This window comes from Lytechinus variegatus, chromosome 14 (genome assembly GCF_018143015.1).
Source record: "Lytechinus variegatus isolate NC3 chromosome 14, Lvar_3.0, whole genome shotgun sequence".
Classification (NCBI taxonomy): Eukaryota; Metazoa; Echinodermata; class Echinoidea; order Temnopleuroida; family Toxopneustidae; genus Lytechinus; species Lytechinus variegatus.
The window spans coordinates 4,910,914-4,936,564 of record NC_054753.1 but is presented as its reverse complement, the minus strand read 5'-3'; the positions used below and the strand labels follow the sequence as shown (position 1 = coordinate 4,936,564).

At 36.8% G+C, this 25,651-nt stretch overlaps 1 protein-coding gene across 1 annotated transcript in view; it reads left to right on the top strand.

The window, feature by feature from the left end:
* The first annotated feature begins 3,861 nt into the window (after positions 1-3,861).
* LOC121427412 (serine/threonine-protein kinase mTOR-like) overlaps positions 3,862-25,651 on the top strand; it is a 38,458-nt gene continuing 16,668 nt past the window's right edge. The window contains exons 1-23 of the mRNA XM_041623790.1: positions 3,862-4,226; positions 5,351-5,583; positions 5,905-6,006; positions 6,549-6,647; positions 7,752-7,886; positions 8,820-8,882; positions 9,464-9,643; positions 11,216-11,328; positions 11,878-11,923; positions 12,360-12,493; positions 13,048-13,176; positions 13,608-13,771; positions 14,318-14,520; positions 15,249-15,342; positions 16,101-16,306; positions 17,514-17,636; positions 18,370-18,453; positions 20,697-20,789; positions 22,143-22,277; positions 22,778-22,907; positions 23,877-24,127; positions 24,925-25,011; positions 25,234-25,401. Coding sequence (XP_041479724.1) covers positions 4,010-4,226; positions 5,351-5,583; positions 5,905-6,006; positions 6,549-6,647; positions 7,752-7,886; positions 8,820-8,882; positions 9,464-9,643; positions 11,216-11,328; positions 11,878-11,923; positions 12,360-12,493; positions 13,048-13,176; positions 13,608-13,771; positions 14,318-14,520; positions 15,249-15,342; positions 16,101-16,306; positions 17,514-17,636; positions 18,370-18,453; positions 20,697-20,789; positions 22,143-22,277; positions 22,778-22,907; positions 23,877-24,127; positions 24,925-25,011; positions 25,234-25,401 — 3,189 coding nt within the window. The 5' untranslated portion in view covers positions 3,862-4,009. The remainder of the gene's footprint in view (positions 4,227-5,350; positions 5,584-5,904; positions 6,007-6,548; positions 6,648-7,751; positions 7,887-8,819; positions 8,883-9,463; positions 9,644-11,215; positions 11,329-11,877; positions 11,924-12,359; positions 12,494-13,047; positions 13,177-13,607; positions 13,772-14,317; positions 14,521-15,248; positions 15,343-16,100; positions 16,307-17,513; positions 17,637-18,369; positions 18,454-20,696; positions 20,790-22,142; positions 22,278-22,777; positions 22,908-23,876; positions 24,128-24,924; positions 25,012-25,233; positions 25,402-25,651) is intronic.

Genomic DNA, 25,651 nt, shown 5'->3' with positions numbered 1-25,651 from the left:
TTTATTGGTTGGAATGTTCATGTCAAATGTTTTATAATTTCTTTGAAAATCGGATCGCAACGAGTTGCACAGTGTGAGACGGGCTATTGCGATCATTGCAAAAGGAAGGAAGAGAAAGATCGTCAGGAACAGTGTCACAAGAACCGTAGATATAATGAAATGCAAGGATTACTTAAACAAAAAGAAAATGATGGCGCTATATGGAACGCAGAGGGCGACCAGCTTCGTAATTTTTCAAGTATGTATTTTTAATTTTAAGACAAAGGGAATAAACAAGAAAGAGGAGTATAACGAAGGAGAGTTCTAAGTCGTGTTAGTGTATTGCCCTTGCTATTCAATCAGTGGCGTAACTACAGGGGGGGCATGTGCCCCCTAATCGGCTGGCCCCCCCAAAAAAAACGGGGAAAAAGAGGGAGAAAGGTAGAGAAACGTAGTGGGAAGGAATAAATTATTGTTAATTATGTTATATTATAATCATATTATGTTATATTACATAAAAATAAAAAAATATCATAACTTTATGAAACATAATTTGCTCAGGGCCTATGTCTTCATTGTTCCTGATGCTCGCATTGTCTGTTTAACGAGATATACAATCCTGTTGTACTAAAACCTCCCGTTTTCAAGTCAATATACACCAAATATATTTCCTCGCACTTCGAATTATAATTGTTTTATGTAGTGACATATGATTTTTAGGTCTTAATAATTTCCCGTCCGTGCTTACATTCTCATTAGTGGATTAGTGAGATATGTCTGCTCTTCATGAATTCCTAAAATCAGTCCTTAAATGTCCCTTTTTCTGATCTGAATATCAAAAATTTCAGCTTGCGCTCGCATCATTTGGTTAGTGAAATACGCATGGTCTACGTGAATTCCTACAAACAAGCCTTAGAATGCTGCTCTTCAGGTGTGAATTTCCTAATCGGCTCGCGCTTCGCGCTCGCAATATTTGACTAGTGAGATGCGTATGATAATCATGACTACAATGTCTACAAAAAGTATGTCGTTAGGTGTAATTCTACTAAAATCAGCATGTGCTTGGCATTCGCATTAGATGAGTATGGTGAGATATGTGTACTCTTAATGGATCATTAAAAAAAAATAGTCCTTAAAAATTAATGATGTTTGGGGTCAAAAATTTCAGCTCGCGCTTCGCGCTCGCTTCATTTGGTTTGTGAAATACGTATGGTCTTCGTGAATTCCTACAAACAAGCCTTAAAATGTCCCTCTTCAGGTCTGAATTTCCTAGATTTTCAGTTCGCGTTTCGCGCTCGCAATATTTGATTAGTGAGATGCGCATGTTAATCATGATTACAATGACTACAAGTGCTTTAGCTGTTTGGATGCATATAATTCTAACAAAATCAGCAAGCGCTTGGCACTCGCATTAGATTACTATGGTGAGATATGTATATCTCATGATGAGATGACAAGATCCCGGATCTCATCATGTTGACATCTTGTAGAAGAGATGATGAGATAATCTTGTCATCTCAACATCTCTTCTTAAGATGTTGACATGATGAGATCCAGGATCTTGTCATCTCATCATCTCTTCTACAAGATGTCAACATGATGAGATCCAGGATCTTGTCATCTCATCATTTCTTCTACAAGATGTCAACATGATGAGATCCGGGATCTTGTCATCTCATCATCTCTTCCAAAAGATGTCAACATGATGAGATCCAGGATCTTGTCATCTCATCATCTCTTCTAAAAGATGTCAACATGATGAGATCCGGGATCTTGTCATCTCAACATCTCTTCTAAAAGCTGTTGACATGATGAGATCCAGGATCTTGTCATCTCATCATCTCTTCTAAAAGATGTCGACATGATGAGATCCAGGATCTCGTCATCTTATCTTTTGCTATCAAGATGTCGACTTCCCGAGATAATTATCTCAACATCTCGGTGGCACTTTTAAGCTTCCATATTCATCCCTTTCGTGATTTAGAAATCATAAATAGACGTGTCCCGGCCGTTTTTAGTTAAATCTCTTTGTTTTTTTTTTACTCCCGCGCTTATAGCCCTCGCATCAATTGTTTAGTTACGTACCTTTCCTGTTCATTATTACAAAAAATCAGGTCAGAATGTCAACAATTTTAGCTCGCTCTTCGCACTAGCATGTTGATATTTCGTGGGTAACTGCATGCAAACAGCCCAGCAAACCGTCTTAACAAGTCCCTTTATTTCGTACAGGTCACGGGACGTATATCAAAAATTTCTGTTTGGCGCTCGCGGTAATTTTTAACTTATACATAGGCCTATACGCTTTAGCTTTTTCAAGATCACAAACTTTTCTCCGAATGTTCAATGTTCAGACAAAATAATTTTAGATCGATTTGATGCCCCCTGCATGTTGAATACCAGATTGGCACCCCCTCAATTCAGTTCAATCTGACGCCCCATAAGCCCCCATAAGTCGAATATGAATGGCGCAGGCCGAACATGAATTCCCATGTCAACATCACACTGATCCCCCCATTTTAAGGTCAGTTTGGGCTCCTCATTTCAATTTGGCCCCCTTGTCCCCCGTAACTGACCTTAAACGCATCGGGGGGGGGGGGGGGTGCCAAATTTATGATCGACCTTTTGGGCACCAAACGCATTTATAGCGGTTTTAAAAATTTTCAATTCTGAATTAATGAAACTCGCTTTTTTTTGGGGGGGGGGGAGGGGGGTTATTATGGCACTATACTGTAAAAGGTACATCCTTGATTGCAAGGGCTAATTGCGGAAAAAAATAAACCCTAAATAAATATCTTGATTGATTTTATTTGGCAAGTCACCATTGATAATTGTTTTATATTATATAGCATTGAAAACAAAAGGCTTGCACAGGACGACCCTCACCCACGTACGATAGCTCGAAAGCTTCTTTCCAGTATAGGGTCATCGCCATACAAACAGAATTACGATAATAAAATGATGAAATTATACTATATACACAAAGATAACGTAAAAATAAATCGGGATTTACGTTTATTATATAGCAATAAGATGTCATCAACATTAAGTCACTCAAATTAAGGCTTTGTCCCTTTGCTCAACTCAATTACCACTTAAACATACAAATACTTCACGCAGATGATGATCTTATGGTGAATATCCGTTTGCACCAAAATGCAAATTTTGACGTATTATATAAGTGCCTTTTTCTTGCTTTGCCCCCTAAACGAAAATACGTTCTGCCGCCCCTGGTGTGTACATAGAAGCATGTTTTTGTGCAATTTCGACCGCCTAATTGATCCCGATCATTATCGGGTAATCTGAAAAATTTCCAGATGATTCCGGGTAATACGAAAATTGCAATTAAACATAGCAAATTTCAGTATTCATGATATATTCAAAGATTTGTTTACCTCATAAGCTAGCTTAAAATTTTCTGCTCGCAGTTTGTTATTTTGTTGCTATATATAATTTTTTTAAAGTGCATATTGATAAGTGATAAGTGAGTGATATAAGTTTATTCAAACCATTCAAGTGATATAATACAAATATCTAGTACAAAGGTCGGCCAAGGGAATATAGCATGAAAGGTTTGGGCCCATAGAAGCAGAGCTCGTGAAAGGGGCCCCTCGATAAAATTATATAAGAACGTAAAAAAAGAAAAAAAAGGTTAATTCCTCGATTTGGATTTTTGGTCACTTACACCTGGACCAAACTTGTGTAGGTTGGTTTTTTAAAGTCCGATTTGTGTTAAAAATGAAATTTGAAAATTCCAGTGTCTATGAATTTCAGGAAATTTGAGATTCAGTTTCGGGAAATTTGTCTTTTAATTTTATCTGCGTGATGCGCTATGCGCGTGTCACAGGTCAAATTGCATTTCCTGTTATGAGATGATCAGATAAGGCCGTGGTGAGCTGAGAGAGCCGAGAGAAAAGAGGCGTCAATTATTATAATCTACGAATTTCTATTTTCTTGGTCTTCTTATCTTTTAAAGTTGCAGACATGATATAGCATATTCAGAGTTGGATTGGGTACTTTCAAGTCAGTCAAAATGTCACAAATGAATAGTTTGGTCGGCGGATTGAAGAGCAGACACGACGATGTTCGCACCAGGGCAGCGAAAAACCTGCAGCACTACGTGAGCACCGAGCTGCGGGAAGTTTCGGCGGACGAGCGCACTTCGTTTATGGACGATCTCAACCACCACATCTTTGAGTTGGTATCAAGTCAGGACGTGAACGAGAAAAAAGGTGGAATTCTGGCGATTGGTGAGTGCATGTAACGAATAGATTTAAATTTCCTGAAGGTGTGTGTTCAGGGATATGGGTCCAAATGAATAAAGAAAGGCGACTTGATTTGTTAAATTGTTTTTGTTTTTGTTTTCTGTACTATAGCGGCTCATGACCTTTCCTTCATTGGGGCGTCTTTGCAAGGACCATCTTTCGTGTCGCCCATCTATGATGCGCCATGTGAAACACATTTTAAATAAATCATCTGCAAACATATTTTATTTGTCCGTTAGAATAAACAAAATATTTGTTTATAAAATGATGTGATATATCATGAAATTGTATAAGATTTGAAGCAAACTAACAAATCTTATTCTGTATCATAAATTTAAAAAACACCCCGCTTATCATAAAAGATGGGCGACACATACATGACATAAGTCGGTCCTTGGAAAGACCCTTTCGGGAAATCGGCCCCAGGAGATGAGACACAACAAGATATAGGTCTACAGTCACTGTCTTGAGAAATTTCCAAAGCTGAGATATGACATTTAATACCCAATGCTTGTTTTAAGCACTCATTCAATGAACAAGGTTATGATATAACCTTGTTCTCAGTTACATCTCCATGTGTGGCAAAATAAGGGTGGCAATGTTTGGCTTATTTTCTCTATTTCTATGGGACAAATGCTTGATTTTCTTACACTGTCAGTTTTCATTACAGCTATTCATTATATAACTTGGCTCTTATGTAAATTTAATTCTTTAAATTATTTTTTTCTTAAAAGTAGAGATTGAAAAATGAAAATTTTCTTGCCATATTACTTTCCACCAATAGAGGGTTACACAAAAATATGCCCAAAATTCAAGTTTTGAGCGCTCTGGTGAATACAAAAAATATTCCCAAGTTACCAATGAAAAATAAATTGCAACTTTATGGAAATTAGTAATTTTGGTCACAAAAGTGATATTTTAATGATTTTTTAAACTGTGTGCTATGTACAGCATTGCCATACCATAGTCCTACCTGTAGATTCCCCACAGGCAGGATGGTTGCAGTGAACCAGTGGTTTAAATATGGAAATTGTTGGCTGCAGTAGTTGAAATTAGAATGCAATGAAAGCCATTTTGATAATGAAATTGCTCTTGATATTTAATTTCAGTAAGCCTCATCGGGATAGATGGAGACAATGCTACAAGAATCACACGCTTTGCCAATTATCTACGTAACCTGCTCCCTTCCAATGATGTCATCGTCATGGAGATGGCAGCAAAGGCCATAGGTCATTTAGCTTTGGCTGGAGGTACATTCACACCAGAGTATGTAGACTTTGAGGTGAAGAGAGCCCTCGAGTGGCTGGGAGGAGACAGACAAGAGGGTCGCAGACATGCTGCTGTATGTATCAAATTTCAACTTCTTTCTGATCGACATTATTTTTTTTACTGCTGACTATTTGGATATATTGGCATAGGAAGAATACAAAAACAATATCTACATTTGAAATTATTTTCACTTGTTAAGGAAATGAAGTATACAGTTTGCTATTGATGTTATACAACTTAATTTTGTTTAAGATCTGTAACCTATAATGACTTTTATTGTGCCTTGCAATATGAACATTTGAATCATTGCAATTTTCTATAAGAGGTACTAGATCTGTAAACAATGTAAATCTTTCTAACTGATAACAATGTCCTTTTTTGGTTGTATTTGCAGGTTCTTGTTCTTCGTGAACTAGCAGAAAACACTCCAACATTTTTCTTCCAACAAGTGCAATCATTCTTCGACAACATTTTCAATGCTATCCGAGACCCCAAGGTAAGCTCTTGCATATAGTATAGGATTTTGCAATTGGCTGATAATCTGTAGATTAGTTCACAAAATTTGAAAAAAAATATTTGAGCATAATTCTGTCCAGTTTGTTTACTAACATTTCTACACAGAATGTGTTGCATTTCTGAGTACTAAAATTGCACAAATGCCTTATACTATAAGTTGTAGTCACAATCTTTTCATTATGTCCTGATATAAAATAGTCTATGGTGGGTGGAAGAATTTGCACTTTGGATACACTTCAGTACTTTTTTTTATTTCATTCATTCACTAATTAAATCCATTCATTCATTCATCCATTCATTCATTCATTCATTCATTTATTCATTCATCTGTTCATTCATATTTTAATCAGATCTTCTTTATTTATTTACATTTATTTATTTTTTTCATATCTATTATTCATTTATTTATGTATTTGGTTACTGATTAATTTATATAATTAATTTGTCTGTTTATTCATTAATTTACATTCCACCCAGACTCGATTCACCTTTGTCATTTTGTGTCTTTTTCATTCATTGTAGCAAGCAATCAGAGAAGCAGCTGTCTCTGCATTGAGAGCTTGTCTTGAGTTAACCGCTCAACGTGAAACCAAAGAAATGCAGAAGCCCCAGTGGTATAAGGTCAGTGTAGTCCCATAGCTTCTTTCTAGTGTCAGTCATTAAGAGATTTATGCAGTTCATTAATTTGGCTTAAAAGTGAGCTGTTTTTAAGTGTACTATATTGTTTGGCCTTGACTTGAAAAGTGGCAAAGGTAGAGTGATGTCTTTGACAAAGGACATGAATGCATGGCATAGATTTGATTTCTGTAATTTAATCTTTATCCAGAGTCCAATTCGTCAAAGTAACTGTTATTTCAACATTGCCTGAGAATGGTATTAATTTCCATTGCACTCAACAGGCAATCATATTTAAGGATTCTTTAGAACTTACCATTTGATTGAAAAGTTGCCATAACTGTTATGCAGTGGAAACCTACAATTGTAAGTCATACATCCATAAGACATGAACATGTACATGGTAAGCATTAAAGGGGAATCCAACCCAAATAGAACCTTTGTTTTTATAAGAAAAAGAAAAATAAGTTGATAGGTGAAAGTTTGAACAATATTGGACAAACAACAAGAAAGTTATGAATTTTTAAAAGTTGTAAATATTGGTAATCACTATATTCATGGAGACTTCAAATTGGCCGCATATGGGATGGCATAGTGATGTAAGGCAAGGACTACTCTTCCATGTACTCCAATACATATTATGGCTAAAATGTCATTTTTCCCAAAAGTTTTATTTCAAATTATATTTTTCTTTCATGAGGACATAAAACAATATACTACCTGGATTATATTTAGATTACTGCCCCAGGGAAATTGGTACTTAGGAGAAAACCACAAATCCCTGATAATAAAGTACATGGCCTATGGGAAAGTTGTCCTTGCCCCTTGTCATAATTTACTTACCCTGTTGCCAATTTGAAATCTACATACTATTAGTGATCTCAATTTTAAAGCAGCTATAACTTTCTTATTGCTTGTCCGATTTCTTTCAAACTTTCACCATTCTGTTTAATTTATTTTTCTCCTTCCCAACACAACATTTTATGGCCAAGGCTGGATTCCCCTTTAAGGGGATAATGATTGACCCCTGTGGCACTCCATATTTCAACACACACATTCATGTACATGTATAAATGTAACACTTGTCTTTTCTCCCTTGTAAAATGCTAGCAAACATATGAGGAAGCTGAGAAGGGCTTTGAAGAAATAGGAAAGGGAGAAAAAGGACTGAACCGAGACGACAGGGCCCATGGATCATTACTCATCATCAATGAACTCATCAGAAATAGCAGTAGAGAAGGAGAGGTAAGCCTGGGTCTCACTCATTCGTACATCAATATATGGATTGCATCAAGTAAGTTCTTCCTTGATTTCAAATAAATCGCTATGGTACAAGAAGAAAGACCTATTTAGGAGACGTCTGATGTCCTCAGTTTTCGAGTCAAAGCCGCAGCAATTCCAGCTTTGCTGGTTTCAGGATTTTGTGAGATAAGGATGCTCAGCAGGAGTTCTGTGGTACATGTAGGCAGTGTCCAACTATATGAATTATGTGGGCGCGTTTAGTGGTCTAGTGGTTCTGACTCTGACTTAGAGGGTCATGGGTTCGATTCCTAGCTTAGCCAGGTAATAATAATAGCAGGGCCTGCTGGGAGAAAGGTTTTTCGAACTGAAGTGGCTACCCTTGGTAAATATGCCATTATTATTCTTACTGCTGTAATCTGATTGACCCCAGTAAAACATGCCACCTTTTATTTCTAACAATTTATTAATATTGAAGACTCCCCCCCCCCGTGGGAATTGAACCAATGTTAATAAGAATTGGCTAATGATGCTGGAAAACAATATCCATGCTGTAAGTAGAGGACAACAAACCTCAATCTCCATATAAGTTTGTGTTCACATTAAGGAGCTCTTTCATATTATACCGGGGGTACCTAAAAAACAAGTGACCAACTGACCCTAATTTTTCGTCTTTTTTAGCAAGCAATTCTTTGGTTTTTCTTAGTTTAATGAAGATCAGTTGACATGCAGCAAAGAGAGAATTCTGCTGTCAAGATTCACATTCAATTTATTTTCTGTTACAAAGCAAATAAAATACTACTTTTATAGCATTGAAAGGCTGATGGACAATTAACTCTTATTTTTCTGGAAGAAATGAATTTTAGAATGATTTCCTTTCCAGATGGGGATCGTTTATTCTTATTTTCTGTTAAAAAATATTTCTTTTCTTTTTGACAGCGTCTTCGTCAAGAAATGGAGGAGGTTTCACAACAGCAGACACAACATGAACACAGCTTTCGAGTGAGTGAATACATTTTTTTAAATTCTTGATAGAAACAGTTAGCTTCAGTTGTATTTGATTGACATGCAGTGTAATGAAAATTCACACTTTCATTAAATTTTGGTTTGGATTAGATTACTTGATGCCATATAATTTTGATGTAACTCTATGTACATTCTTTGTTATTTATACTTTCACTGATTTAAGTTTCTTTTATAAACTATGCTGAACTTTGTTGGCGAAGACAATTTTGGTTATGTTGGTAAAGGATGGACGATGATCATATTTATAGAAGGGTTTTTTGAGTTTGAGGAGGGTGGTTCAAGGAGGAGTGGACAGCCAGTGAAGACATGGAAGGAGCAAGTGGAGGAGGAGAGTAGGAGGGATGGGTTGACAATGGAGGATTCACTGAATAGTACAAAGTGGAGGGAGGGAGGGGGTTAAGGGTGATTGCAACGAGTGTGACTTGAATCAGGCCAGCCGCGGTAACTTGTAAAACTTTGGAATGACTTGCTGACCTTATTACGGGGCATTGATCCATAGTTCTCAATCCAAACTCTTTCATCATCCACCTTTCTCTGATCCATGTCTGGGTATGTAGGATCTTGGTTCATCAAGCAACAAAGCCAAGTCACCAACGGGACCCCAGCTAGGATACAACCAGTACGTCCAGCGAGCCCTGGCCAGTCCGCTGTCTCTCGGCTCTACCAGTATCCAGCCCAAACCACGCATCACTGAGAGCAGATACTGCCTGGAACTGATGCAGGAGAAATTCAACCCGGTGAGTAGTGTTGTAGTTCTTGAGATAATATACGGATACCTTAACCCTAAATCTCCCGGGGTATTTTGATTCTTGTCATTCCCGGGGGGGGCCATTATGGCCCCCCCTTAAGATCTCGGCTGCAGATCGCGCGAGCGACGCAAAAATTTGCACGCTGGTAGTGTGCGATGTAATCTACAAGGCTGTATGGTAAAATTTTCCAAAATAATGAGATTTTATTTTATATGAATTAATTATGCTAATTTATGCATAAATCATACTTTTTGCTCTAATTCACTAAATAAAGCCCCTAGAATGCTAATTCTTGGTAACAATTTTCTTTGTAGCATTCTTAACAATTGTAATTCAAAAAAACTTTGGTTTGGAAATAAATTTCTTATGTATTTTATTGTTTTATGAATTTCTTATGTATTTCTTTGTTTTTTTACTTTTTGTTTTTTATTGTTTTTTCAATGGAAATTGTTCCAGACATAATTCTGATCATAAACAAGGCAAAATCAATTAAGTTTAATCAGTAAAAGTAGAAATAATGATACATTTATGAATTTTGGCTAAATACGCAATTTGCATTGGATTTGTACATGAAATCACGTTTATGAGCAATTTTGGGTCTGACATGCACTTGCATAATGTTGCGTAATGTCGTAACCGCGTACCCGGGTGTCACAACTTTGGTCTCAAAATTTGCGCGAGACTTGAATGTAAAAAGTCAGTGAGCTGCGAGGTGAAAAAATTTCGCGCAGCAGATATATCGCGAAAATTGTTGAGGGGGGGGGCCATTATGGCCCCCCCGGGAGAATTAGGGTTAACCTGTTGAACCAGAACCAGGTAGTCCTGTTACATGTTCTAAGGGGAAAAACAAAATTCAGTGTTCAAAAAATCTTGACCAACCTTTACCTATAGCTTTTTAATGGTATGAATTCTACCCATCAACTATTGCTTTCTGATTGTGCTGCACTCAACCCAGGTGAGATTAGTGGATATAAGGTGTGGGCGATTCCTTAAACAGTGATGTTACAATACCTTCTGTTTATAATCATTATGCACTGGTATAGCAATGACACTTAAAGTTAAGGCACCACAGAGTGTCAGGAGCAACCTTTTATTGATCTTTTCCTTATTACCATTGAATAGGGGAAACCCCAGTGTAGTGGTCCACCTGCGTTCCCCCAACCAGTTATCGGGAGGAGAGACCTGCGAGTCACAGTTCTGTGTGCGCGCCCTTGTAGGCGACCCAGATTGGCTGGCTCCTCCAATGCGCCTTTGAATGTCTTTGACAGATATATGGCGCTATACAAATGCTGTGCATCATCATCATCATCATACCTTCATCAGTGCTGGCTAACATTTGTCAACCAGAGTCAGCAATCCACATGAAAAAAATAAATATATCCTATTCAATTGTATTGATACATTGTATAGATCTCACTCGGTTCTAATTCTGTTTTTGCATTATTGCAAAATCATCATTAAAATCATCATTATTTTAAATCTGTTATCAAACTAAATCTCCATCACTTTGCAATGTGATATTTGTTCATGTTTTCTTTGGACCAAACCAACACACTCTAGGTCTGTCAGCAAGTGTTGAAGTTCCGTGGGAGTCGCAACCCTCTCATCCAGCAAATTCTTCTGAACCTCCTCCCAAGGCTCGCTGCATTTGAACCCAAGAAGTTTGTAGACTCGTAAGTCACCGGAAAATGTTCTATATTCACTTGGTCTAAAAGTAGTCTGTCTTTTAGATAGTCTAAGACCACATGAGCTATACCCATTCAGACTATTGTCAATTTGGTCTATTTGTTATTTAGTCCCCTCTGCTTTGGCATGCTAAATTTCACCTTTCCTCATCCATGCTCAAAACAAGTACTTTCTCGAAAGAAATCATTGAAATTTACTCTATACTTGTACATCCATTTTCTTTTTCATTTCATAAAAAATGATTTCTTGATCAACTTTTCACTGGAAAATTAAGATTATTTTTGCTTATGAATTAGGAGGCAACCAGCTTTCCTCAGAATTTAGACGTAATTTAACTCTTAGTAGCAATATTAACACCAACCAGTATATGTGTAAGGTGCTAAGAGACATTTCCCTTATGTATTAACCCATTGCCTCCTGGAACTGGATGTTCCCTGTTCAAAGCCTATGTGAATCACATAATTCAGTAATCAACGGATGAAGTGTTAAAGACACATATTATTTCTATTATCTATGTTTGTGCTTGATTATTTCAGGTATCTTGATGACACAGTCAATTACATGCTGATATCCTTGAGGAGGGTAAGTGAATTGATAACTTGAATACAGCAACTAAATCAGATTTTTGATAAAGGGGGACTCCTCCTGTGGAAAGGGTGAAAAGATCATTCATATTGTTAATCAATTTAATGTGAAAATAATAATGCAAATTTCATTAAAGCATTTTTATTCATGATTACCATGACAAGCCTATAAGTGTATTGTATCATTCAGATATTATGCATTTTTCCAACTTTAAATGCCACCAATATTTAAAATTGCAGGAAGAAACAAAGTGCCTGTGCTATGTAATAATAGCTTGATATGTTTAATATGGTATTTTGATGTTCATTTACTTGAAGTTGTGAACGAAACAAATTTCTGATTTGGATGAATGAAGACGAACTTTAAACTTTGTGTAAAGACAAGGTCTGGAAACACCATTAAATATTCATTGTAATTGTTTTTGTTTCATTAGGAGAGGGAGCGTTCCAATGCATTCCAAGCCGTTGGTCTTCTAGCAGTAGCGGTCAAAGGAAACATCACAGAGCACCTGAGCAAGATCTTAGAGATTGTTCGTTCCTCCTTGCCACATAAAGACATCCCACACAGGTCAGTTACCCAAAGAAATTCAAAAGCAACCATGCCATAGCTATTCCAATCACCTAAAGCAAGGTCTTGGGGGTAATGTTCATTTTCTCTTGTCATATAAAGATACCTTACATTGAGAAGTTGGGATAAGAAAACTTTAATCAAACCGTTATATAATTTGATGTCTAAGCAATTAGGCATTGACATTGTTGACTTGTACTTTCCACATATTGACACTCCTCCAGGTCAGTCAAGCTAAGATATGTTAGTCAAAGCACTTCAGAAATCATTACTCAGAACACCTAAGTAACTTTTCAGAGATTTGTTGCGCATTCTTTGCCCATAAAGACATCTCAGTCAGTTGGTGAGCTGAGCATTTTTTTTTAAATGTGAGCAGTTTCATTTAGGCCGAGAAACTTTACCCAAAGCAGCTATTCAAACCATGAACACCCAATACAAATCAAGGAATATTTGAAGCTATGCTAGCTGTTTTATGAACTGTACCACACTTACCTTATTTGAAACTGAGCCATGAATATTCATGAGAAATATCCCTCTTCTCTTCTTGCTTTCAGGAAACATAAAAGCATCATAGTGGATCCAGCAGTGTTTACCTGTATCAGTATGTTAGCTAGAGCAGTAGGACCAGTCATCGCTAGAGATGTCAAAGAACTATTGGAACCCATGCTTGCTGTTGGTCTGAGGTGGGTATTCAATGTTTTTTTTATCCTGGGCAATTCCACATCTTAAGAAAATGATCAACTCACTTCATATTTATTGATTTGAATCATCAAATACTTGGATCACTAGAAGCTGTTAGAAACAAGAACCATAGCATGTTAGTTAGTATTAGTCCGTATATCATAATGTGATATGTGCTGTACAAGAAATTTGAATTATAAGTAGCTGCAGATCCAGGATTTCTCTGAAAGGGGTTCTATTTGTCCAAAATATTTGTCAAAAAAAGGTCAGCAGTCATTTCTTTGGACAGAAACCACACCCCCTAGATCCACGTCTGATTTTATGGTAGAATCTGTAAATCAAAGCTGACCTTACGTAGAGATTAGCCCTAGAATCTTCATATTACATGTGTTTAACTTCCATATCATACCTCTTTCATGCCTTGTTCATTCAGTCCTGCTTTGACGGCAGCCCTCCATGACCTTGCTAAGCAGATACCACAACTCAAGAAAGACATCCAAGATGGCCTACTCAAGATGCTATCCCTCGTCCTCATGCACAAACCCCTGCGACATCCCGGAACACCAAGGGCACTTTTATCTCCTGCTAGTCAAACGGGTTTGTAAACATGCTATTGTATCTTGGGCTGGAAGTCACATTTGGAGTGTAATTTGCAGAAAATTAGGATATTGCAGTGATGAGAAAGTAATAAATATCTGGAATCTCAAGAACTTTTTGAATTATCAAGAAAATGGAAATATATGAATTTGAAAGTTAACTTAGAATTGCCAGTGATCTGTGAGATACTTTTAGATGATTGTTTAGTGTACCTTGCCAGGTGCAAATAATGTTTGGTTACTGGTTATGGGTAAATGAACCAATATATGATATATCTATGTAAAATTTACTTCAAAATTTTATTGCAATGTACATTTGAAAAATTTTCACCAGAGCTAACTGGCAAAAAAGAATAAAAAAGAAACAAGCCAATTGGGTGCTGAAGGGCAGTTTGTTCCCGCATGAAAAAAATAAAAAAAAGTAGTTCCTCTAAGTTAAAAAAATCTCCTGTAAAATGCTAATGAATCATTATAAATCAACATCAATGAATGGAAGAAATAATAGCCACAGAATTGGGAAAAAATATTGATTTTCATTTTCTGGCAGGTGCTACGTTGTCATCGGTAGATTCTGGTGATATCACTAGTACTGTGCTAGCTCTCAGAACCCTGGGAAACTTTGACTTTGAAGGTCACTCCCTAACCCAGTTTGTTCGTCACTGTGCCGACCACTTCCTGTCCAGTGAGCACAAGGAGATCCGGATTGAGGCTGCTAGAACCTGTTCCAGCCTGCTTCAACCAGCTGTAAATGTAAGCTATTATTGATTGTTTGTATGAACAGTAAAAAGATAAAACAGCCCCCATTCAAACTTTCTAAGTTGTGAAAGAATACTTGTACATTAATTGCTACTTGGTTAAAAAAAGTGTAACATCATACAAACAAATTACAAAATGTCTCCAATTGGAAAAAAAGAATATTAATTTGTTCCCTTGCTAGTGGGTCACCATGTCAGTATTCATGGTAGAGTGGACTATTTTTGGTAAAATATCTATTTTCAAGGTGTTGTGGGTGATTGTATATTATCAGTAATTTATTTCTGCTCGTGTACACTATGAACAGGAAAAAAGTCAGGTGATTTGGACAGATAATAAAATAGGTAAGCTAGCTTTAATAATAAGAGTAGCATGAAATGAGAATGGTAAAAGTCCATGACAGATGAATTGGACAAAGAATAAAATGGGTAAGCTAGCTTAGAGAAAAGGGTTAAGATATAAGTGTCTTACGAAATGAAGACCTTATTGAGAAACCTGATATAAGAGTGTAGCGGGTTTCATGATACACCATGTATTCTTTCATGGGCAATTGTTGGCCCTGAAAAGGACCACCCAAACTCAACGTTTCTACAAGTGTGTACTTGTCGTCTTCAGGAGAATGAACTTGATAGAAGATTTCCAGAGTCGAATGAAAGGGAATAATGTTCTATTAAGATACAAAATACTGACTTAAATGATGAAAAATTCCTTTCCACCCTTTTCAGCTACGGAGTGCCCCACACCCAGTCAGTGCAACAAACACTCAGGTGGTAGCAGAGGTACTCTCTAAACTCTTGGTTGTAGCCATCACTGATTCAGGTAACACAAGACAAGAGCATGTCATAAATTAACAAATAGTCTATGAATTTCACTTATAAATGCATTTTAATCCCTTATTCTGTTACCACTTTTTATGCCTCCCTTTCTTTAAACTTTGATTTATTCTCTCTTGTTATTTCTCCCTATCAAATGTACCCTGGGAGTAATATGTATAGCCAGGGGTGAATTCCAGAGGAGGATTTGCTGTAGTTCCTGTTAGTCACTTTTTTTTCTCCCCTAGGGCAGTAGAGTTAACCTCTTTCCACAGGATTTCATCCCCGTGAATTTTATGGCCCGTATTCTTAAGTCGGGTTTAACTTAAACTCAGGTTTAAAGTTGTGGTTTAAGTATGGGAAGCCAAAAGTATCAAATTTTTTTTATGAAGTTGTATGTTTCCTATGTTTACTGTGCTCTTTCCCGATTCATCGATAGTGAAGACAATCATCTATTTATACTTCCTTCACAATTATGAATGATTTGAGAGCCGAATGAGCTTGTATATTATATCTCTACTGTTAGTGATTATGTAACATTTGGCTGTCCATACTTAACCACAACTTTAAACCTGAGTTTAAGTTAAATCCGATTTCTGAATACAGGCCTATTAGTTTGAATTGATGGGTTTAATGTTTTATTTATTGTGTGATTTAGTTTGGATGAATATTATTTGTATAATTATTTTTTACACAAAACATTTGTTGTCTTTGTGTTTTGTTTTTATAGTTTATTTGAATTAAATCTGAATATGTATTCCATAGATCCTGACATCCGATACTGTGTCCTTGCATCACTTGACGAGCGCTTTGATGGCCACCTAGCGCAGGCCGAGAACCTTGGTGCCCTCTTCCTCTCCCTCAACGATGAGATCTTCGAGATACGGGAGCTCGCCATGTGTACAATAGGTCGTCTCAGTAACCTTAACCCTGCTTATGTCATGCCTTCTCTAAGGAAAACACTCATTCAGGTATGCTGTTCCAGTGATTGTTTAGTAAAAGATGTATGCCAGTTGTGGAAACAATCTTTAAATGAGTTCAAACAGAATCCAGTCAAATAACCACCCAAATGTTTGTCTGTATTAAAGGGGAAGTTCACCCTGAAAAAAGTTTATTGTAAAAATCGCAGAAAATATTATGAAAAATATTGGTGAAGGTTTGAGGGAAATCCATCACAGAATCAAACAGTTATTAGAATTTGAATTATTTGATTTGTGACGTCATAGCAAATGACAAAAAATCAGTGAAATGTCATTTTCTCATAAACTGAAATTTGTTATTATTGTACTTTTTGTATATCAGTAGACAAACCATTTCACACCCGATCATGAAAAGAAAACAAAAATAAGTCATCAGGAATCATCAAAAACATGAAATTTATGCATTTCATATTACATAACATGTGGAACAGCTGCTCGTTTATGACGTCACAAATCCAAAACTTAAAATTCTAATTACTTTCTTAATCTTTAACAGATTTTCCTCAAACCTTCACCAATATTTTTTATTGTTTTATCTGTAATATTTTACAACAAACTTTTCTTCAGGGTGAACTTCCCCTTTAAATGATTTGTTCCAAATGATACTAGAGGGAATGGTGATTATTGAGAAATGAGCAAAGAAACATGACATTCCAGCCAGGTGTTGAATCTTTTCTTTTAACATACTAAGAATGTTTGTCATTTACATTTACATCAATGGTATACCACATTGTGTTGCCCAGCCAAGCCAGGTTTAAGATTATCATTTGTAAGACATTTTTATTTTCTGTACATATATGATGTACAGATGTATTTACCCAACCTTAACCCTGCCTTTGTTATGCCTTCATAAAGGAATACACTCATTGGCCCGTATTCTGAACTCTGGTTGAAATTAAACCCTGGTTAAGTTGTGGTTTTAGTATGGAGAGCCAATTGGGTCAGAAAACCATATGCCCATTAACTCATTTGACACCCAAATGTTCATAATTGTCTGGGAATGATAATTGACATATTTTTCTTCATTATGAAAGCAAAAGAAAAAAAAATAGTAAACATAAGAAATATACAATCTGAACAAAATTTTTGGCTCCCCATAATTTTAGCACAGAGTTAGACCGTGATCTAAGTTAAACCTGACTTCAGAATACGGGCCTTTATGTTTGATGATTAAACTATTATTACCCCCACCCCCTAGATTTTGACTGAACTAGAGCACAGTGGTGTGGGACGTAACAAAGAACAGAGTGCTAGAATGCTTGCCCATCTCGTTTCTAACGCACCAAGGCTTATCAGACCATACATGGAACCTATTCTAAAGGTAGATGCTGTTGATGATGATGATGATGAAGATGGTGATGATGGTGGTGATGATGATGATAATGATGATGATGATTATGATGAAGATGGTGATGTGGTGGTGGTGATGATGATAATGATTATGATGAAGATGGTGATGGTGGTGGTGGTGATGATGATGATGATGATGATGATGATAATGATTATGATGAAGATGGTGATGGTGGTGATGATGATGATTATGATGAAGGTGGTGATATGGTGGTGGTGGTGGTGATGGTGATGATGATGATGATGATGATGATGATAATGATAATGATAATGATTATGATGAAGATGGTGATGGTGGTGGTGGTGATGATGATGGTGATGATAATGGAGAGGTTTTAATGGTGATGAGGATGGTGATTATGATGATGATGATGGTGATGACGATGATGGTGATGCTGCTGCTGGTAATGATAACAGTGATGGTGATGTGATAATGATGATTGTTGCAAAATAGATACTTTCTCTTTGCATCAATATAATAAGTAGTGACACTTTCATGTACAATGTATTTTCAAATGTCACAGTTTGGCTAGTATAATCATGATACTTCTGATTAATTGATTAATATTGTGAGTGTTATTTTTAAACTTACTGTCAAGGCTCCTATCATTTAAGATTGAAACTTTTTTGTGATGCATGCACTTCATACAGTATTGGTCATTTATAGCCTCCTTTTAAAAAATTATTTTACATTTTCTTTTCAGGCACTTGTACCGAAACTGAAGGAAGCTGACCCAAACCCAAGTGTTGTGATCAATGTTCTAGCTGCCATTGGAGAGCAGGCTCAAGTGAGTTTATATGAGAGTGTATTACATTAACAATGATAACAATATTAATGATGATAACACTTAATGATTTTGTTCAGTGCTTGAAGCTTATCTGTAGTGTTGGTAAATTCCCCCCAAAAGTACATGTCACTATTCCTTTTTGTCTCACCTGCATAGCAGAGTGAGACTATAGGCGCCGCTTTTCCGACGGCGGCGGCGGCGGCGTCAACATCAAATCTTAACCTGAGGTTAAGTTTTTGAAATGACATCATAACTTAGAAAGTATATGGACCTAGTTCATGAAACTTGGCTATAAGGTTAATCAAGTATTACTGAACATCCCATTAGAGTTTCATGTCACATGACCAAGGTCAAAGGTCATTTAGGGTCAATGAACTTAGACCATGTTGGAGGAATCAACATCAAAATCTTAACCTGAGGTTAAGTTTTTGAAATGTCATCATAACTTAAAAAATATATGGACCTAGTTCATGAAACTTGGACATAAGGTTAATCAAGTATCACTGAATATCCTGCATGAGTTTTATGTCACATGACCAAGGTCAAAGGTCATTTAGGGTCAATGAACTTTGGCCGAATTGGGGGTATCTGTTGAATTCCCATCGTAACTTTGAAAGTTTATGGATCTGATTCATGAAACTTGGACATAATAGTGATCAAGCATCACTGAACATTTTGTGCAAGTTTCAGGTCTCATGATTAAGGTCAAAGGTCATTTAGGGTCAATGAACTTTGGCTGAATTGGGGGTATCTGTTGAATTACCATCATAACTTTCAAAGTTTATTGGTCTAGTTCGTTAAACTTGGACATTAGAGTAATCAAGTATCACTGAACATCCTGTGCGCATTTCAGGTCACATGACCAAGGTCAAAGGTCAATGAACTTTGGCCGAATTGGGTGTATCTGTTGAATTACCATCATAACTTTGAAAGTTTATGGATCTGATTCATGAAACTTGGACATAAGAGTAATCAAGTATCACTGAACATCCTGTGCGAGTTTCAGGTCACATGATCAAGGTCAAAGGTCATGTAAGGTCAATGAACTTTGGCCATGTTGGGGTTTTTTGTTGAATAACCATCATATCTCTTTAAGTTTTATTGGTCTATTTCATAAAAAGTGGACATAAGAGTAACCATGTATCACTGATCATCTTGTACGATTTAGAGTAGTTTTCAAAGTCAGCACTGCTGCTATATTGAAATGCGTGATGCAGGTGAGACGGCCAGAGGCATTCCACTTGTCATTTATTACTAGATTATATCAATGCATGTGCCCCCAAAAGATTGTGATGTGAATATGATATATATAAACTAAAGATGTGTTTCACTTGATAGATTTCCCGATTTTACATCAGACTTTTATTTGTGCTATCTTGATATGATGATATAGTGAAACTGAAACTTCAATGATTGGCAATAATGCATTTTGTAAGAACACAGTATATCACCAATCATGATAAAACAAAGAAATTTAAAATGTTTGTACATTTCTGACATTACACATTACAAACGATTTAATAATTTTTCTTATTTTTTCTCCATTCGTTTATACATCATGACCATTACCAAATGTATGTATTTTACTTTGATATACATGTATGTATATATATATGTATTATTTCAATCAATATCAGGTGCGTCTGGTCAGGTATGGGGAGGAAGGTCTGCGGACCATAGTTATTAAGTTAACTTTCCATACCCTGGCAGCTTGACCAGAGGCACCTGATACAACGTAATTTTGTCTTGAATTTTATATTATGATCTGTATGACTCTATTGCATTTTGTATTCACTTGTTTGTAATATTTTATTTGATTCTGTATGCTGAATAAAATAATAATAATAATTATAATCAGAAATGTGCTAGGAAAGATCAAATAAAAATAAATACAAAAATAATAAGTTGATCCATGAGGCAGTGTGTTCCCTTATGTGGGTGCATCTTGGTCTAGTGGTTCCGATTCTCACCTTTTAAACAGGGGGTTGTGGGTTCGAATCCTAGCCATGGCGTGTTATCCTTCAGCAAGAAAATTATCCACACTGCTGCACATGACCCAGTTGAGGTGAATGGGTACCTGGCAGGAGTAATTCCTTGCATGCACTGAGCGCCGGTGATGGTGGCTTGAGCTAAAGCCAGGTTAAAGATAGCAGCGCTTTGTATCCTTTGGCAAAAAGTGCCTTATAGATCCAGCTATTGTTATTAAGTTTCGAATTGAATGTTTGATTTTCTTTGTGTTTCAGGTGAGTGGCATTGAGATGAAGAAATGGATGGATGAACTGTGTCCAATCATGCTAGATATGTTACAGGACAGTGCTCTGTTACGCAAGAGAGAGGTAAGGTCTTCACTTGGTCCTCATTACTCCAGACTAAACAAGTATTAACATGCCACATTTCTATGGAATGCTAGGTTTTATTTATGTTATTCATTATACATTGATGTTGTATTATGTTGTAGATTTTTCAGGACAATGCTTTTTTTACGCAAGAGAGAGGTAAGGTCATCAGTCATTACTCAAGACTCAATAAGAGAATTAATATATCACACTTCTATGGAATGCTAAGTTTCATCTATCTTGTTCATAATTCATTCATGTCCTATCATGTAGAATTTGTTCCTGTATAGTCTCTCTTACGCATGTTATCAGCTTCCGAATCCTTGCATCTGATTTGCTCTGAACAAATTACAGTCCGACCTCTCTTATCCGGACACGTTGGGACCAGCACCAATCCGGATAAGGGATTTATCCGGATCTGGGAGACCCAATATTAAAAACACGCAGAGCGCTGCCGGCTGCCTCCCCAGGCCACCGGCGGTAGCTACACTGCACTATTGTAGTGGGCGTACGGTAAAGACAATATTCACTGCAGAGTCAGTGCAAATTATAGGCAGTGTTTTTATTGAAATGAAATCGATCGATGGCCAAAACTCTTGGATAATTTACCTGCTAAAATGACTGAGGTATACATCGAGCATACTTCGAAAGAAAGTGAATGACTCGATGAAACCAAGTTTTAAAATTAGATCATCGCGGCGGGTATCGCAGCTTCGCAATGTCAGCCATTGTTCCACTGACTGTAGGCTCAAACACGATAGATGGCGCTGTCCGTATTGAGGCCTAAAGTTAGCTACCAAGACATGTGTTGTTTTTCCCGCGAATCAAAAAGAGAAACGTGATGAAATGTTTGCGCTGCACCCTGATTTACTGGAAATTATCATTCCTAAAGTTCTTTTGGTGATTTGGGTGAGATATTTTCATGAAAAATATGTTCGGTGTAGGGTGACTATGTTGGGAAATATATGTAAGCAGAGTGGGTTTATGTATAGGATTGAGTTTAGATTGAAATCTCATTTCCTCACGTACCTGTACTAGATTTAAAAAAAAAAAAAAAAAATCTCGGCAAGTGTGCGTCCGGATAATAGAGAGATCCGGATAAGGGGAGGCCGGATAAGAGAGGTCGGACTGTAGGACTCTTTGCTTCATGAAACACTACCTGGGGCCCGTCTTACAAAGAGGTCTTACAAAGAGTTGCGATTCATCCGATCAATCTGTCTTGGGCCAGTCCTGCTTTTTTGGTCTCAACTTTATCATTTTTAATATTCATCATTTCATGTACATGCATTACAAATTAAAACAGTAATGAATGACTAAATCAAGTTACCGGTAATGTATTCTTTATTTTATCAGGTTGCATTGTGGACTCTAGGACAATTAGTAGAGAGCACGGGCTATGTGGTGGAACCATACAACAAGTATCCTAATCTTCTAGATGTTCTACTCAACTTCCTCAAGACTGAGCAGTCTCCAACTCTAAGAAGAGAAGTTAGTATTCATCTTGATCATTTCATTAAAAAAAAAAACATGTGTGAAATAGTTACTATAATTCATTGTTTGGCACAATCAGGGGCGGATCCAGGATTTTCCAAAAGTGGGGGGGGGGCACATTTTCCTGAGGTAAAATTTGACAAGGAAAAAACAAAACAAAACAAGGTCTTCACTTTCAAAAAGGAAAGGCACACTTCTGTTTTAATGGCATTTTTACATTACAAATTTTATTTGTGCTTCTGAAAGGGGGGGGGGGCACAGGCCGGCTTTGCCCCCCTGGATCCCCAGTGGGTACAAAGATATTTTTTGTCAAGTCCTTAAAAACTCATTAAAAATATGTAATAAGAAATAGTAAAAATATTACTCGGACTGCTTGTAAATGTTGCATCAGTAGCTATCAGAAATCACTTAACTTTATCTCTAAATTACTAGAGAACTACATGTACATGTATCTCTAAATCACTGCAATTTGTTTCTTCCATATGTTCTGTATTTAGACAATCCGAGTGCTAGGATTATTAGGTGCCTTGGATCCTTACAAGCATAAGATCAATCAAGGAGTCATTGATACCACTGGAGATGGGGGAGCTACCCAGAGCATGTCTGATGCTAAATCTCAAGAAGGAGGTATAGAAATGGTTGATTTTCTTATAGCATCAATTAAAGATTTCTAGAAGTTGTCTTAGCTATAGTTCGGCAAACAGTGAATTCATGAGAGTATTGACAGTCTTCGGTAGATATCACTATCTCACCATAGATCTAGATCTGGAATATTGGCATAAATGATGAAATAATGAGATCCAAGCTGAAAATGATCAAACTGAACATTACCAACGCAAATAAGCACATATGGGACATTTTTTTTTTCATTGCTTTTTTTTTGTTGAAGCGTAATTGTAACATTGGAGAGCAATTTGTACAATGCGCATAGAGCAATTTCAATTGATTATGTGCTATATAAGTACATGCTCCAATTTATTATTACTATTTTTATTCATTGATAAGATCGGCCACCTGGTTGCAATGCCTTGCTTATGCATATGACGTCTTAATCTGGTAGCACCATTCCTCAGAGGATATAGGAACATATGTAAACAGAGTTGTCAGAGATGCGACAGCTGCAGATCACCTATGCATGCAAGGCAATCGATGTGTGTCTACAGAGAATTGTTAAAAAAAAGTTTATCTTTTCTGGAATAAAAAAAACGTATCTTAAACCAACCTGTTTCTACAGTGTGAATAATCCGATTAACTTACATTCTGTGTCGTAGAACACGGCAATAGCCGGTGGTTATGAGAAACCGTATTTTGCGTGATGCGGTTTACTAATAAACTGCATCACGTCTCTTTCTACAGGGATGATTTCCAGAATTCTGGATATTTACGCAGGTAATACCGTTTAACCGAAATGCTTCTGCCTCTGAGATGGCGGCGGATGATGTCAAGGAATAAGGTTTATTTTATATTTTCTGCCAGAATCTTTTGGCAAATATTTTTTTTTCATGCAGTAACCCTTCTCCCAATCTATTGCATTTTCTCCTCTTACAATTAATTGAAATGATAGAATTCCATTCCTCACTGTTTGTTTTGACCCAGGTGAATCAACTGCCAGCGAGATGCTAGTCAACATGGGCAGCGCATCCCTGGAGGAGTTCTACCCTGCCGTTGCCATAGCAACACTGATGCGGATCATGCGGGACGGCTCCCTGGCCAACCACCACACGGGCGTGGTCCAGGCCATCACGTTCATCTTCAAAAGCCTTGGAGTGAAATGTGTCCAGTTCCTTCCTCAGATCATGCCCACCTATATCAATGTGATACGCACCTGTGATAACAACACAAGAGAGGTGCTTGCTTTGCTTTCATGTAGCAGTAGAATATTACATGAATGAATCCCCTGTAGGAAGATTACTTTAAGCTATCAACGGTTATGAGGTGACATTACATTTGCTCCTGTCTATTTTTTATCTTAGAGGGTATAGGGTTAGGAGTGTACATGTAATAGATTTTCATTGTTCAATTGCAGCAGGAGCGAATGTAATTGAGCCAATTATGAAAGATATTTTACAAAATGTGTATGAATAATATTCTTTGCTTGCAGCACTTTTGATCGCGAATATTTCCAGCATTTATATTGCCTCCTTTGAAGTGCATGTAGTTCAAATGCAGCTTTCTGAGGTATGCATATATCTCATTGTTCATATGTAATAAGTTTCGTACAATACAAATTCTTTTCCCAATGTTTGGTATATACTTTTCATTTTCCCCACCTGATATGAAAATTGATATGATAGATCACTGTGCAAAAATATGAAGTTTCACTTCACAGCATTTCTCTTTCTAAGTGTAGGATTGATTTTTTCATGTACAAAATAGGTATTTGGAATTTCTTTGACTAATTTTTTTAATTGCAATTCTTGGTTCAGCAAATTATATTCTCTCCATGAGAGCTGACAGCAATATGTTTTAAAGTCAGAGACAGCTTACCTGGTATTTGTGACTGATATTTGAAATCAATTGCAAATAAGTTTTTACAACTCTCCCTTTATGTGTGCATTTAGTATTTGTAAGTAGATAGACTGTAGAAATTCAGTGATAAATACATTGACTCGATTTCTCTTGCCGCTTCGTTTATTTTTCACAGTTCCTGTTCCAGCAGCTTGGTATTATGATATCCATAGTGAAGCAGCATATTAGAAACTTCTTGGATGACATCTTTGACCTCATACGGGTGAGTCCTCATTGTATAACTTTGCCTTGCTTACAATGCTGGAAACTGAAGGATATCTATGGTGGGAAAGCTAAGAGATATTGCTCTATCACATGTATTTCCTGTAATTTCAGGAACGCTAAATGTAGCGTCAGCAAATTATAATCCTTTATGCATTTAAAGTGACAAGTCTCTGTTTAATTAGCACCTCTGATAGTGGTATGTGATTGTTATTCTTCTCAGGAATTTTGGACAGTGAACAGTCCTCTGCAGAACACTATCATCCTACTAGTGGAACAGACAGTAGTAGCCCTAGGAGGAGAGTTCAAACTCTATCTACCCTGCATTGTACCTCAGATGCTCAAGGTCTTCATGCATGACAACAGCCAAGGAAGGGTTGTTACAACCAAGGTAAATCTCCAAAAGTTCATGGACATAGCTTGGTTCCCGTCATATGATCATGTTGTTTACTTATGATCTCAATTCATAAATCTTTTCATTAAACAATTGAAAATGCAGTGGAATTTTGCTAATAAACACCATGGGCATTTTGCATTTGTTGAAAAACTGGAGTGATGGAAGCATACTGAAATCCTTTCATTCCTTGGCAAAATATAGGTGTATAATTCACTATAGAATGGCAAAAATTACTAGTTACCAT